General features: G+C 35.1%; 1 protein-coding gene across 3 annotated transcripts in view; it reads right to left on the bottom strand.

Annotated features, from left to right (window-relative positions):
• Positions 1-4069: 4069 nt before the first annotated feature.
• SETD4 (SET domain containing 4) overlaps positions 4070-14362 on the bottom strand; it is a 37494-nt gene continuing 27201 nt past the window's right edge. For all 3 annotated transcript variants that reach the window (XM_056826040.1, XM_007493227.3, XM_001376248.4), the window contains 5 exons: positions 11195-11369; positions 9957-10038; positions 8690-8770; positions 7346-7469; positions 4070-6817 (listed from right to left, as the gene is read on the bottom strand). In XM_056826040.1, the coding sequence (XP_056682018.1) occupies positions 6695-6817; positions 7346-7469; positions 8690-8770; positions 9957-10038; positions 11195-11369 (585 nt within the window). In that variant the 3' untranslated portion in view covers positions 4070-6694. The remainder of the gene's footprint in view (positions 6818-7345; positions 7470-8689; positions 8771-9956; positions 10039-11194; positions 11370-14362) is intronic.

Below are 14362 nucleotides of genomic sequence, written 5' to 3'. Positions count from 1 at the left end.
TATTTAAGGGCTTTCAAAAAACAGAATTTGTTTGATAATCTCCATCTCACAGTCATCCTTAAAGCACTCTCCAGCCCATCTATTCTCAAAGTCACCTTTTATTATTGCTTTAGACTGAAATAGGATTATCCTATTAATTGAAAATAATAAAAACCCATGGGGATGAAATTTACTAGAAATGTTTGTACCTATACTTTAAGTAAGTAAGAAATTTCTTAAATGACCTTGTGCTTTTCTTGCAGAAATTTTCATAATGTGCTTCCAGGCAGCAATCACACAATAGGAAAGATTTCACTGCCTTCATTTTAAATAGTTATCCTAACAACTGACAGCAATATTGAAGCAAGCTATTTGAATTGGATTCTGTATATTTTGTTCATGGAATATGTCAGCTAATTGGTCATATACCTATATATATATATAAGGATTATATTGAATTTTTCATAAAGGATCTTAAGGATGCCACTTCAGGGCAATCAGATATGAACTACAGCTCTACAGTGGCTACTAGTTGAAGATCTCTGAAGAATAAAATTGTGTTTAAGTACTTTGCTTTCTAGTTGGAATGTTCAATGTAAAACAGGGACATAACTAGTTCGCCTAAGTGGAAATGCCTTTGAGGTGCCTTTGGATGAAATTTCATTACCATCAGGTTTTTACTGTCTTTAGTCAATAGGATAATGCCTCTCATGTATTGGAAGAATAGATTTGCATGTTTTGTGATTATATTTTTTGAATTAAATATTTCTTTGTAAACGCTAACCTGATTGTTAAGTATTTAAATAGAACAATGTGCAGTAAACCATCTTCTACAATTGAAGGAACTTAAGAGTGAAACACACACATGCAGAGGAGTCTGGGGAAATGGGGATTGGACCTTCTAGAAATGGGGAAGATAATTTCAATGACAATGAACCCTTGACATCAAGAAAAAGATTACAAAGAAATTGTACGCCATTTTCAAGAACATTTCAGTGAACCCCTGGACTTATTTGTTGCTGTTCAATAAAAAGGTTTGATTTCTTCTTGTAAAGGTTCAAATTATAATAAGTAAGTATATAATTTATCATATCATAAAATTTAGGATTGATATTTAAGAATAATATATTATAATAACTAAATTTATATGATTATAATAACTAATTGATAACCTGTTATAAGTGCTGATCAACACTCACCTCAGGGGAGATATTAATATATTAATATTAGATCCACCTCAAGGGGGATAAAATTGGATATATTTAATGTGTATAAAAGTTTCTTATTTATTTTTAAAGGTATAGAATATATATATATAAGGTCTTGTTTATTTTTCTTGTTTAATTTTTTTGTGCATAGTAACCATAAGGTCCATTTGGATCAATATCTTTAGGTTCTTATTTATGTAGAGTATAATAAAATAAATTTTATTTATGTAGAGTATAGCATGAGTTTTGTGATTCTATAACTGTAAATATTTGGAAATGTATATTATTTGAGACTTGCATGTTGCAAGAATTGTTTTGCTTTCTTTCTTTCCCTCTTTACTTCTCCCTATTTATAATATAGAGTATAGGATAGTTTTAGTTGAAAGATCCATTGGAGAGACTGGTCTCCCAACAGATCTTGAGAGGGGGGATATGTAAGAGTGTTTTTCTTAATTTCTCCCTTTTCTATTTAAGAGACAAGGGAGTAAAAAGATTGCTAAGTAAGAGCCCCACTGCTGTATAAACTGTCAGTTAATAACAGTTAGAAGGGTGTGGCTGAAAGTTAGTCAGTTACGGCTGGAAGTTAGAAAGAGGTTTTGGTCTCTGGGTCCCCTGGGGAGAGGAGTGTGTGGCTTGCTCTCTCTGGGACTGTTAGGAGACTGAGAAATGGATTTAAGGCCTTAATAGCCTTATTGATTATTGACTTTCTTTGGTAGATAGTGTAAATCTTGAAATCTCTCAGACTTGTGAATGTTAAAAGTTTCCCCATCGGGGAATTCTTAATTGGAACAAATTCCCTACTGAGAAAAATTCCCCATTTTGATGTGAGAACTCACCAGGATCAGAAATGGGAGGACCTCTACTCCAACCGTACTTAAGACTGCTTTAGGGGAGAAAACTCCTTGCTATGGGCGGACCCCTAATCTACCCGTACTTAAGACTACTTTAGGAGAGAAAACTCCTTGCTAAACAATGAAAGTACTTGGACCCATGCTTATAATAAGGCAAGGAGTCCTTTGAGCCAGGCCTGTTTTCAGAATTGATACAATGGGATGCTAGGTACCTAAAAGGGTCAGGCAAGTTTTCTTTTGATGAGATTAGTTGACTCAGCTGTGTTTTCTCTAGTTCAGACTTACTGAGGAGACTTGGTCAACACAGCAGCATTTTTTCTTATTCAGACTTAGTGAGGAGATTGGTCAACTTAGCAGGAATTTAGATGGTCAGTCTTTTGGAAAGCGTCTACAGTGATTGGTAGATGTAGAGACTTAGGGGAGGTGACATGGGAGAAAAACCCCTATATAAGAAAAAGCAGAATTTCTTGAGGATATCCTTTTGGAGAAATCCTTTTGGAGGATCTCCGATGAGGATCGCTTGGGAAGAATCTCTTGAGAGAGGCTCTGGAGAGAGGCCCTTTGGAACAGTCTCTGGCTGGAAGGCTCTCTGGTAAAGTCAGCTGAGATGGAGCTGGCCTGGTGTTACTAGAATCCTTGTTTAGTCAGACCTTGTGGTAAATGTTAAAAAAAACTGACTGATTTCTCTCTTAAGACTCAGGTCTAGGCTATATTGGCTTGAGGCCCTTCATAATTATTCCTTTCCTACTCTTTCTCTCTTTCTCTAATTCCTCATTATATTATTAACTAAAAATCTCTATAAAACCCAACTGACTTGGGTATTTGAATAATTGGGAATATTTCCCTGGTGACCACCTTATATTTGATTTAAAACCCAAGACACTGTAGTGAAACATATTTCTGCGGTCAAAATTTACTCACCCTCTCTTATATCTAACACAATTTATATCTTCCACCATTTTAAGTCACTACAGTTTAAGACCTCAACCATTTTAAATCTCACAATAGGTAGGCAGATACTGGGTATATTCTTAGATAGAGAGTGTAGAAAAGTTAGTCTGGAGCCTAGCTCTGGCAAAAGCAAATGCCCATGAAAGCAGATAGATTTAGGGTTTTCTAGAAAAATTTTAGATAGTATTGTGATCTTAGGTATAGTTATAAGCTATTATAAGATTACTCTCACTTTCCTCCTATTTCCTATCCATATTTTCCTAATAATAAACTAAGTGTTTTGTGTTTAAGAAGCTGCTTTTCTTATTTTTGTTCAAACTCCTACCCCCAAAATTTAACCCTTCACAAAAAATTTCCAAAAATTCTAAATAAGGAAAACAAAGCATCAACTCAAAGAATCCAAAAACCAAATTATTTAAAAAAACAAACAAACCCTACACTTCAACTCCAGGTCGAGCACTGAGCTTAGAATCATGAAGGCTCATCTTCATGGCTTTAAATCTGGCCTTGGACACTTAATAGCTATATAACCCTGTTTGCTTCAGTTCCTCATTTGTAAAGTGAGCTGGAGAAGGAAATGGCAAACCATTCTAGTATCTTTACCAAAAAAAACCCAAATTGGGTTATGAAGAGTCAGACATGGGAGGGCAGAGGGTGGTTCAATGGACCTAGAGTCAGACCTAGAGATGGGAGGTTTGTGGTTCAAATCTAACCTCAAATACATCCTAGCTGTGTGACCCTGGACAAGTCACTTAACCCCCGTGGCCTAGCCTTTACCACTCTTCTGCCTTGGAACCAATATACAGTATTGATTCTAAGATGAAAGATAAGGGTTTGGTGTGTTTGGTTTTTGGTTTTTTTAAACCCTTACTTTCTGTCTTGGAATCAACAGAAAGTGGTAAGGGCTAGGCAATGAGAGTCAAGTGACTTGCCCAGGGTCACACAGCTGAGAAGTGCCTGAGAGATTTGAACTCAGGACCTCCAGTCTCTAGGCCTGGCTCTCAATCTACTGAGCTACCCAGCTGTCCCCTGTTTTTGTTTTTTTTTTTTTACGACTAAAATAACCCAACAATAAAGCACTTGACTCTAAGACACATATGTATTTAAATTTAACAATTTAACAATTCCTAAGACATGCCACAAATTCTGCAACTGGTCAAGAGAAAGGCTTTAACATATAAAGGAAAGGAAGTTAGATCAAGCAAGACTATTCTATAATCACTTAAAACAGCATAAGGGAATGAAATAATGTATTCCAAAAAGCCATGATGTCCAAACCTAAGATTACTCATTGATTAAACAGATGAAAGTTCAATTTAAAAAGGGAGGGATTTGAAACATTCCTAAAAAAAAAAGTTGAACAGAATATTTCACTTGAAAAACACCAAACAGAAACAAAATACAAGAAAGGCAAATAAATTCAACTACTTAGGAAAAAATAAGGAATTAAATAAATTACTCTGTCTCTGTCTCTAAAGGTTATTTTAAGAAAAAAAACAGAAAGAAAAAACTGATTAATGCTGTTAAAAAAAAGGTCATTAAAGAAACTGAGGTGTTGCCATAATTTGAAATATACAAAATGATAACGATAAAAGTAGAATTTAAAGAAATGTAAGTGAGGTGGAGAAGCCAGTTTGAAACCCCATGGAAGAAATCCCTCATACCAACTACTAGTAAATCTATGCATTTTGTGGGAGAAAATTGCAAAATAAAAAGTTGCATAAATGGGATTATTGAAAAATGTGATAGGAAGATGGGCACACAGGCTATATCCTAACTAATTCTATCCATGAACAATGAAGTTAAAATATTAATTTAGCAAGAATATAGGTTTCAAGAGAATGGGAGAAATGAGAAAAGGGATTGAAACAAGAAACAAGATTTCAGATTAATAGGAAAATGAAATCCCAGTCCCACACACTAATGGAGGAAGAGACATGTTTATGTGGTACAGAGGGAAACCACTTCCTGAGAGGGTGCCATCTCTCCATCTCTAGCCTGCTTCAGGAAAATTGGAGCTCCTGCACAGCAGGCATGCAGGAGTATGGGAGGATGTCAACCAGGGTTAAGACTGCAAGATATGTGGGAAGGATATGGGAAGAACAAAGGATAACAGTGGCCAGAATTAGACCACGCAAGTTAAAATATTGTGTAATTTCTACCACAGAGAAATATTTCTAACCTTTGTTAGTTCCTTCATAAATTGGTTCTGCTAAGGGTGAGGCATAATGGGGAAAAAGGAGGGAAGTAGATGGGGCAGGACATACAAAGGCAATAACATAGAAATTGCTTAGAATAGAGAACTCAATTGTGACACTTCTGAAGCTTCATATCCATGAAGACCACAAAGAAATTAAAGAAAGAATAAATAAATATGAGATCATGAATAGAAGTTCAGAATAGGGAGAGATGAAGGACTAATGATTTTTTAAAACAATATTGAGAAATTCTCCTTTATGGAAGCAGTGAGAGAGAACCAGGCCTGGAGTCAGAAGCACCTGGGTTCAAATCTCACCTCAGACACTTCTTAATTGTGCACGTCAGTTAACCTTATTTGCCTAGCTCTTGCCTTTCTGTCTTAGAGTTGCTATTAAGACAAAAAGGGTTTTAAAAAAAAAGATTAAAAAAGAAAAACTAACAAACAAAATAATTAAGTTAAAGGAGAGAACAGGGAGAATTTTGAACTCATTATGTACCGAGAAGGAAAAAAAGGAGGAAAAAAAGATGTCAGATAACTAAATAAAAAGCAGAAAAAAAAACCAAACGATTAAGTGAAGTTTCACAAATAATAAAAATAATTTAATTAGCAAAAATAACTGTGAAATAAAAATTTCAAGATAACATCAATTAATATAAAATATTTACTATACTATACCAATAATATAGTGTGTGTGTATTTGTATGTGCGCCTCTGTGTGTTTTAAGTGAAAGCAAAGAATGAGACTGAATGGATGTCTATGCATCAGGCTTTTTTAAGCTTCACAGTCTAGCTGCGGCCTACATTTCCAGGTTGATTCCACATTGCTTTGGCCAAATCAGCCCTCTCGCTGGTCATTCATGATAATGCACATAGGTGATAGCTTGCTGAATCAATCTGCCTCCATGTCTATTGACCAGCGATCACACCCAGCCCAGAATGTTGTTTGTATTTCTTGGAACCCTTAAATCCCTTTAAGTCTCTACTTAAGCACCATCTCTTACAAGGAGCGGTTCCAGATTCATCCAGTTGCGGCTCTCCACTAGTAAATATCTATAATTTTGTATATATCTAACATGTACTTCTCTGTAAACATGTTGTATCCCACAGTAGAATGTGCCCTCCATGACAAAAGGGACTCCCTTGTTTTTCTATCTGTTTCTTAAAGCACTGAGCATACAGACTGGCATGTACCAAGCACATAATACATTTTTCCTGAGGAGAAGCTAAGTAACTCCGTGGATAGAGAGCCAGGCCTAGAGATGAGAGGTCCTGGGTTAACCTTTAACCCCAATTCCCTAGCTTTTATGCTCTTCTGTCTTGGGAAATATTAATTCTAAGATGGAAGGTAAGGGCTTTAAACAAATAAATAAATTCTTCCCACATGAGAGATGATTTGCAAACCATAGAAAGCCATTAAAACTCATCACTGAAAAAACCATGCATTCTAAAGCAGTCACATACCACAGGGGGCAGAGCAAATAACTCTAGGAAAGACAGGTGATTTCTTAATGCACATTCTTTAGAATATCTGCAGATACTTGAAGAATCCTTAGTTCTTCCACCCACAAATTCTCTACCAAAGTTAGCTGGTATTCCAGGGCTGTTTGTTCATTCTTCATATGGGAAATCTAGAAAGGATGTAAGTATCAATATTCATAATCATACAAGAAGAATCTTCAATTGACTGAGTTGATTTAATATAAATGATTTAACTCAGTGTTTCTCAAACTGTGCGGCAAAAATACCCTGGAACACCTCCAAGTTTCTTATTTTTTTAGACTTTAGGTTGACTGATAAGATGAATAAAAAATACTAATTTTAAAGGATTTTACTACAAGGTTTCTCTCAAAACTTTATTTAAACTGACTACCACCAAGGAAAAGTTTGAAGACCACTATTTTAATATAAGACCAAAGCAACTACTAAACATAATTTTTGAGCTATAAAGCTCTACTGAGATATTCAATATATGAACTTATTAAAGTATGCATGTTATTTCAAATGCAAAAATATAACTACAACCTTGTTTCATAAAAACAATAAACTTAATAGTACTACAAAGTATACTATTCATATTTTTCAAGAGCAAATGAAAAAGAATAACTTCATCCAATTACGATGTTTTAAGAAAAGGATGTCATGTTTTAGAAATATACCTTATGAAGTGCAGTTTTGGTCTCTTCTATGAAATAAGAGCATATCTGTCTGGACAAAACCAAACTCTTCTGTTCATTCGTGTCTGAAATTACTTCACCAAGAAGCACTTTCTTCCAGCATGTACTAGAACCAAAATATTGAACATGTTAGCATTAACAGCACCAACAAGAAGAGTGATATAAAAGCTACCCTTCAATACAAACCCACAATATCTTTCTTATTTTCTTCTAAACAACTCATAAAGGCCTCCATAACATGAAGGCCTTGGATCAGACACTCCAAAGCAAGAAAACATTTTTTAAGGCACATTCACAAGGAGATCAGAGATGGTAATAGAGAGCAGAAGACATAATAATAACAATAAGAATTTCACAAAAATTTGTACAACATTTAAAGTCCTACAAGGCCTAATGCTAAGAAGGTGATGTGAAATATTAGCCACCTTATTTAAAGGTGAGGAAACTGAGTCTCTGAGAGAAGTAGTGATTTGTTCATGAATAATGGTACATGGAATCCCCCCCCAAAAGAGGGAGAAGACTGGGATCAAGATGACCCTTGAAATAAAATTCCTCAAATATGGAAATAGGGACCACACTGAAGCAGAAACAAAAAAGAAGTTCAGGAGATCTATTGAGTAACATTAAAGGGAATGAAAACTAGAAAAAAGGTCATTGGATTGGCTATTAGTGACCTCTAAGTTTGCGGTATCAGTAGTACAGCATTAAAACTAATTACTTTAATTTAGGTCTCTTTAGAGGAAAAAAATCCTAATTTCAGGAATTATCAAGAGACAAAATTCTAATATGAATAGAAGAAATAATAATAATAGCTGTTAATAGCACAATAAGGTTTGTAAAGCACTGAGTACACATTTCATTTGAACATCACAACAAGCGTTTATAATGCACCCTCCAGAAATTATAGAAACTGAGACTCAAAGAACTTAAACAGTTAGGATCTATGGTTAAATGACTAATAAAAAATAGGGGTAGGATTCCAACCCAGCTCCAGTGGAAAGAGAGCATCTACCCTACTAATAAATGTTGTTTCTCCCTGCAGCCCTCTGGCTCACTCAGACCTTTGCAATTTGGCTTCTGAACTCATCACTGCACAGATTTCTAAGGACCTTTTCATAGTCCCCATCCTTTTTGTGTGCATTCTTTGAACTTGTTTCCCCAATTCATTCACAAAGTGCCTGGCACACAACAGGCATTTAAGAAATGTTTAATAAATTGTTTGATCAACATCCTTGTCTTCCAAATTGAAGTTGTAGACAAAAACCACAAAGTGAAGTCTTGGTTTCTAGATGAACAATATGATCAATAACACACTCAGAAACTTACAATTCCTCTGGTCCAAGACATAACAACTTAAGGGCTGTGAGCAGTTTCCAAGATGGCCCATCCCATCCAAAAGTTAAATTTCTAAGGAAGAAAAATAACCATTAGTGTTAGAAATTATAAGTTCTTCATTGCAATATATGATGACACATGATTAAGGAATTTCCTTTATGATCCTGCTAAATAAGATACAGTCTATAATCCTGAGCCAAAGTAAAGGAAAAATTCACAAATACACAAAAGTAAAATGAGAGAAAAAAATCAGATTACTTAAAAAAAATTTTTAAACCCTCACCTTCCGTCTTGGAGTCAATACTGTGTGTTGGTTCCAAGGCAGAAGAGTGGTAAGGGCTAGACAATGAGAGTCAAGTGACTTGCCCAGGGTCACCCAGCTGGGAAGTGTCTGAGGCCAGATTTGAATCTAGGACTTCCCATCTCTAGGCCTGGTTCTCAATCCACTGAGCTACCCAGATGCCCCCTAGAGTAAGAAGCACTTACTCTATGCTAGTCACTGAGAATACAAATATAGCAAAAAGAAAGATAGTCCCTTCCCTCAAGGACTTTACATCCTAATGTTTAGTTGATTTTTAGTCATACCTAGCTTTTCATGACCCTATTTGGGTCTGGGGGTTTTTTTGGAAAAGATACTAGAGTAGTTTGTCATTTTCTTCACCAATTCATCTTACAGAACAGGAAAATAAGGGAAACAGAGTTAAGTGGCTTGCCTATGACCACACAGCTAGTCTGAGGCCAGATTTTAACTCAGGAGACTCACATTCCTGACTCCAGGCTGGACACTATCCATTGGTCCACTGAAGTGCCCCACCCACCAAATTAACACGCTTCAAACATGAATTCCTATGTAGGGTCTGGTGAAATCCCATCACATCTAAAGAAATTCAGATCAATTGCCAAAGAAGTTACTGATGCTTTTATAATGTCCTAAGGGAACCCACTACTACCATGTTTTTGTAAAGATATTAACTTAACTACATCCAGAAATATTACCTATGCTACTCATCATCTAATTCCTTATATGGACACTTAATTCATTATGGGTGCATTTACATCTAATCTCTGCAAGTAATTCCTCAGCTATCGGGACAATGTTTGATATGTCTCTCACAAAAGTCCCTAGCATTGTGCCTGCTCTTATATTCGATAGATATTTGGGGATTAATGAAGTCAGCACTGAGGAAAATTTAGTTTACTCTAAAGTATGCTATGAAAGTTTTCTGAAATGAAAATTTCATTAAAGAGGGATACTTACTCTGAAAAGCCATGCTCTTTTAAAAGGGAAATTTTCTTATTCATCTGTTTGTCCACTGAAGGAAGGTGATCAACAAGGCTATCTACATTTTTAAAAATAAGATTCATATATTTAAGGCATAATTCAGACAACAGTGGTTGCTTCATTGTAATATTTTCTTTTTGCATAACAATGAAGATGAGTGAAATTCAAGAACAGAATTTGTTCCCCTGGCCCAATTCAGTAAGATCATTCAGTCACAAAATCACAACAGACCATAATAATGGTAATGTTATTGGTAGTTATAAATATTAATAGAAATGTTATGAATATTATTAACAATCAATGTCATTTATAAAGTATTGTAGGATTTTTAAATTAATTTATGTAAATTATCACATTTCATATTGATAAGTCTTATAATACTGTATTATTTTCCTGTTCTGTAAAAAAATTTTCATCTGCAAGATGAGCAAAGAGACTCTCAAGCAGCTTAAGTGACTTGTCTCTCCTGACTTCCAAGTCTGAATACATCTCACATTTATTAGAAAGCAAAATATACCATACTGATGATAAAAGGAATTTAAGAGGACATAAAGAAAAACACTCATTTTGTCTCTCTTGTAAGCTTTTATAACATGTACCTTTTTGTAATTTCTATAGTAACTGATCCAATGTCTTATACATAGCAGATTCTTAATATTAATTTTCATTGAATCAATGTCGACCTAATCAATCTAGAATGTCTCAGTACAGTAGTTTCTATATTTTCCTCTCTATTCAATTCGGCATATTTTTACTGAACACCTGCTAGAAACAAGGCACAGAATTAAAAACTAAGGGGAAAACAAAAACAACAACAAAAATAAGGCACAGTTATGGTGCTGAAGAAGTTCATAATCTATTAGCAAGAAATAAAAATGTACACATATATATAGCAGTATGAAATATATGAAAGCAGTATGAAACTTTGCTATGCTTCTTTCTGTCAATAAGCGTCTACCTCTTATGAGCATAGTCACAGAACCCCAGTTTTCTTTCACTAAAAGCTGCAAACTCAACCAAAGAACTAAGTAAATAGGTCTACAAAGACAACAAATCATGAACATGTTTTCCTTATTAGAGATTTTATAAAAATGTCTTTAAGAATTCATTCAAAAGAGGGGAAGGAAAGAGACAATTTTGTTATCACATGCAATTGGAAAATAATTTTTTTTAATTCACTTGCAAGATTTGCACAGAAAAAAATAGATGCTGACCTACTGCTATATAAACAGCACTATGTGGATTATTGCTGGCAACAAATCCATATTCTAAAAGCAGCCGGTGGTTATCATGAGGACCGTAACAAATGAATAGTTCTTCAAATTTTTTGCAATGTGAGGTAGTCCTAATTTCATAGCAACAAGTTTCCTCATTAAATGCTGCTTCTACCTACAAAGAAAAACAGATGAAAATCACTCTTAAAAGAGACACAATTATAGATTCATCATAGATTCGTCTACTATTCAGATAGGTAAAGATGACAAAAAAAGGAACAGTCAACGCTGGTATGGATGTGAAAAGATTGGAACTATAATACAAATATGAACAAACCAGACTTACAAGGAAAAGATTTCTCAGCACTGATGCAGGGTAAAATTTACAATTAAGCAATACTGCTAGTAGAAAAGTCTATTACATTTGATGGTGCCATACTGTATCTGTCTCTGTGTACAATGTTCTCCTGGTTCTTCTCCTCTCATTCTGCATCAGTTCCTGGAGGTTGTTCCAGTTCCCATAGAATTCCTCCACTTTATTATTCCTTTGAGCACAATAGTATTCCATCACCAACATGTACCACAGTTTGTTCAGCCATTCCCCAATTGAAGGGCAGCCCCTCATTTTCCAGTTTTTTTGCCACCACAAAGAGTGCAGCTATGAATATTCTTGTACAAGTCCTTTTCATTACTATCTCCCAAAGGACTTTTCTGATCACAAAAGACACCCCTTTCATAATGAGATCTAGGGTTGTGCCTCCCTTCTCCACAATCTAGCTTTTGTATGACCAAAAATCATTTCATAGCCATCCTTTGTCACAGATCATCAGTTCCTTAGCTGGCATTAGCAAATGCATTTTCTAACCCTGCAGCCTAAGCTATGTGCACACTAACCTTTGATGGCTTCTGCACAGGCTACCATAAAGGGAACAGAACAAAGAGAGAAAATTGGCTTATAATTCTACCACATGATTAATAAGCTCAATTGATTTGTGTAGTCAAATTCAATAAATATTTGTCAAGTACTTATGATGAGTAAAGAAGCACTGTACTAGGCACTGGAGATACAGATATAAAACAATAAAGCAAAAATGTCCAGAATCCAGTCAAAAATATAGAACAGGGGATCAAGACCTCTAAAGATATAGAGGCAACAAATACAAATTATTCTTCCTAAAGAGTTTAATGGTGAAAACAAGGAGAGATATAGGACAAGAGGAGAGAAGGGGATGGGGAATTGCAGCTGTTTTAAAGACTGTTAATGATCTTCTCTCCTCAAATTACTTTATATTTACTTATTTGTGTACATGGTATATTGACCCAATAAAATATGAATTCCATGAGGACAGGAAAAGTTTTCCTGTCTCTGAATTTCCTGTGCCTGGTACAATGCCATTAACATAGTTGATAGTAGTTGGACATATTGATAAATCTAATAATACTAATAACTAAAATAAATATGGCATCTACTATGTACTTGGCACTGTGCTAAAGAGCTTTATAAATATTATCTCATTTGAATTAAAGTGTGAAAAGTCCAGAACTTGTTTGTAGACAGTGGGAAAAGATGGAAGATGAGAAGGAATGCCTGGCAAGTTCCCAAAGGTGACAAAAAAGATTGGGATCAAGGATACTTTGTGAAGGAGAATCACCAATGAAGATGTAAAAAAAGATTTTGATATGTGGAGGAAAAAATTAAAGGTATCACAGAAGGGATAACTCTAATTTTCTCAAGAAAGTAGGAGGAAAAGTCATCTGCTAAGAGAAAGGAAGATGGGATAACATTAGGAGACTGAGGAAAAGAGATTTAGAATATTTGCTAAAGGGAGTATGATTAGCTATCAGATGAATAAAAAAGATGGCAGTATATCATAGAAGTCTCAGCTGAGGCTAAGTAAAACTTGGTAGTGGATCCAGTTGACAGAGTGACACAACAGAGAAAGGAAGTGCCGCAAAATATATAGACCATTTTTTACATCACTTCCTGTGTCTCACATGTACAAATGGTAGCTTAAGCTTAATTTAAGACAGACCAGGGGGTCTGGCAGTTGTTTCTGATTTGTCATTTGCTAGCACATGTCTGTCATAGGCCATCCTTCTCAACACTTAATCGTTAAGTAGGGGTGTAGACATTCCTGTTTGTTAGACTAAGTAGGTGGAGTAAATCTAAAATTCGCACTCCACCTCTTGGCTCTATTCCTTCTCTACAACACTCTAGTCCTGAATTCAGTGGTGGGAGACTCCATTTCTCTCCCTCCATTACACATATAGAAAAGTATTCTAAATTCCTCCTGATTAGAGAAATGAAAATTAAAACAACTCTGAGATACCACCTTACACCTAGCAGACTGGCCAATATGGCAGCAAAGGAAAGTGATAAATGTTAGAGAGAAGAACTGATAAATAGAAACAAGCAAGGTATAATTTTATATATACATTATCTTTTCATCAAATGATGCTTTCTCTAGTACAAGGAGGAAAGAAAGGGAGATGCCTTAGAATTTTAATGTAACATTAATTTTTTAAAAACTATACGTAATACATATTTATGGTGTACATAGATTCATAATATGTGTGTGTAAACAGGTATCTTTCTTCCACATCATGGAGGTTAGGGGTGCATTGCACCTGTGATCTGGAAAATCCACATATAATTATTTTGCCCTCTCTTTGTACCAGAAAAAAAGTATGAATTTTTTCTTTTTTCTTTTATTAGGTGTTTACAGTTCCTTAATGTGAAATTTGGGTTAAATGTTTAGTCATAGGCCAAATGTAGGTCAATGTTAAATTTAAATGAGTTTTTAAACTTTTTCTGTTTCATCTGCTGGCCTTCACATGTCATCTGTGGCTTCTGTAAACCATTGCCCAAAATTCCCATTTTGGAGGTACTTAGGTAGCTCAGTGGATAGAGAAGAGCCAGACTTGGGGAAAGGAGGTCCTGGCTTCATATCCTCATACATTCACAATTTCATAACCTCACACCCTTCCTAACTGTGCAACATTGGGCAACTACCAGGGCTTATTGTTTTCCTGCCTTGGAACCAATATTTAGTATTGATTCTAAGATAGAAAGAAATGGTTAAAAAAAAAGAGAGAAAAGAAAAAAAATCCCATTGAGTTTCTAATGCCAATCTGCAATATATCAATACTCCAATGTGAAAGCGTTAT

This window comes from Monodelphis domestica, chromosome 4 (assembly GCF_027887165.1).
Source record: "Monodelphis domestica isolate mMonDom1 chromosome 4, mMonDom1.pri, whole genome shotgun sequence".
Classification (NCBI taxonomy): Eukaryota; Metazoa; Chordata; class Mammalia; order Didelphimorphia; family Didelphidae; genus Monodelphis; species Monodelphis domestica.
Note: the sequence above shows the minus strand (reverse complement) of the source record. Positions and strands in the feature narration are given on the sequence as shown.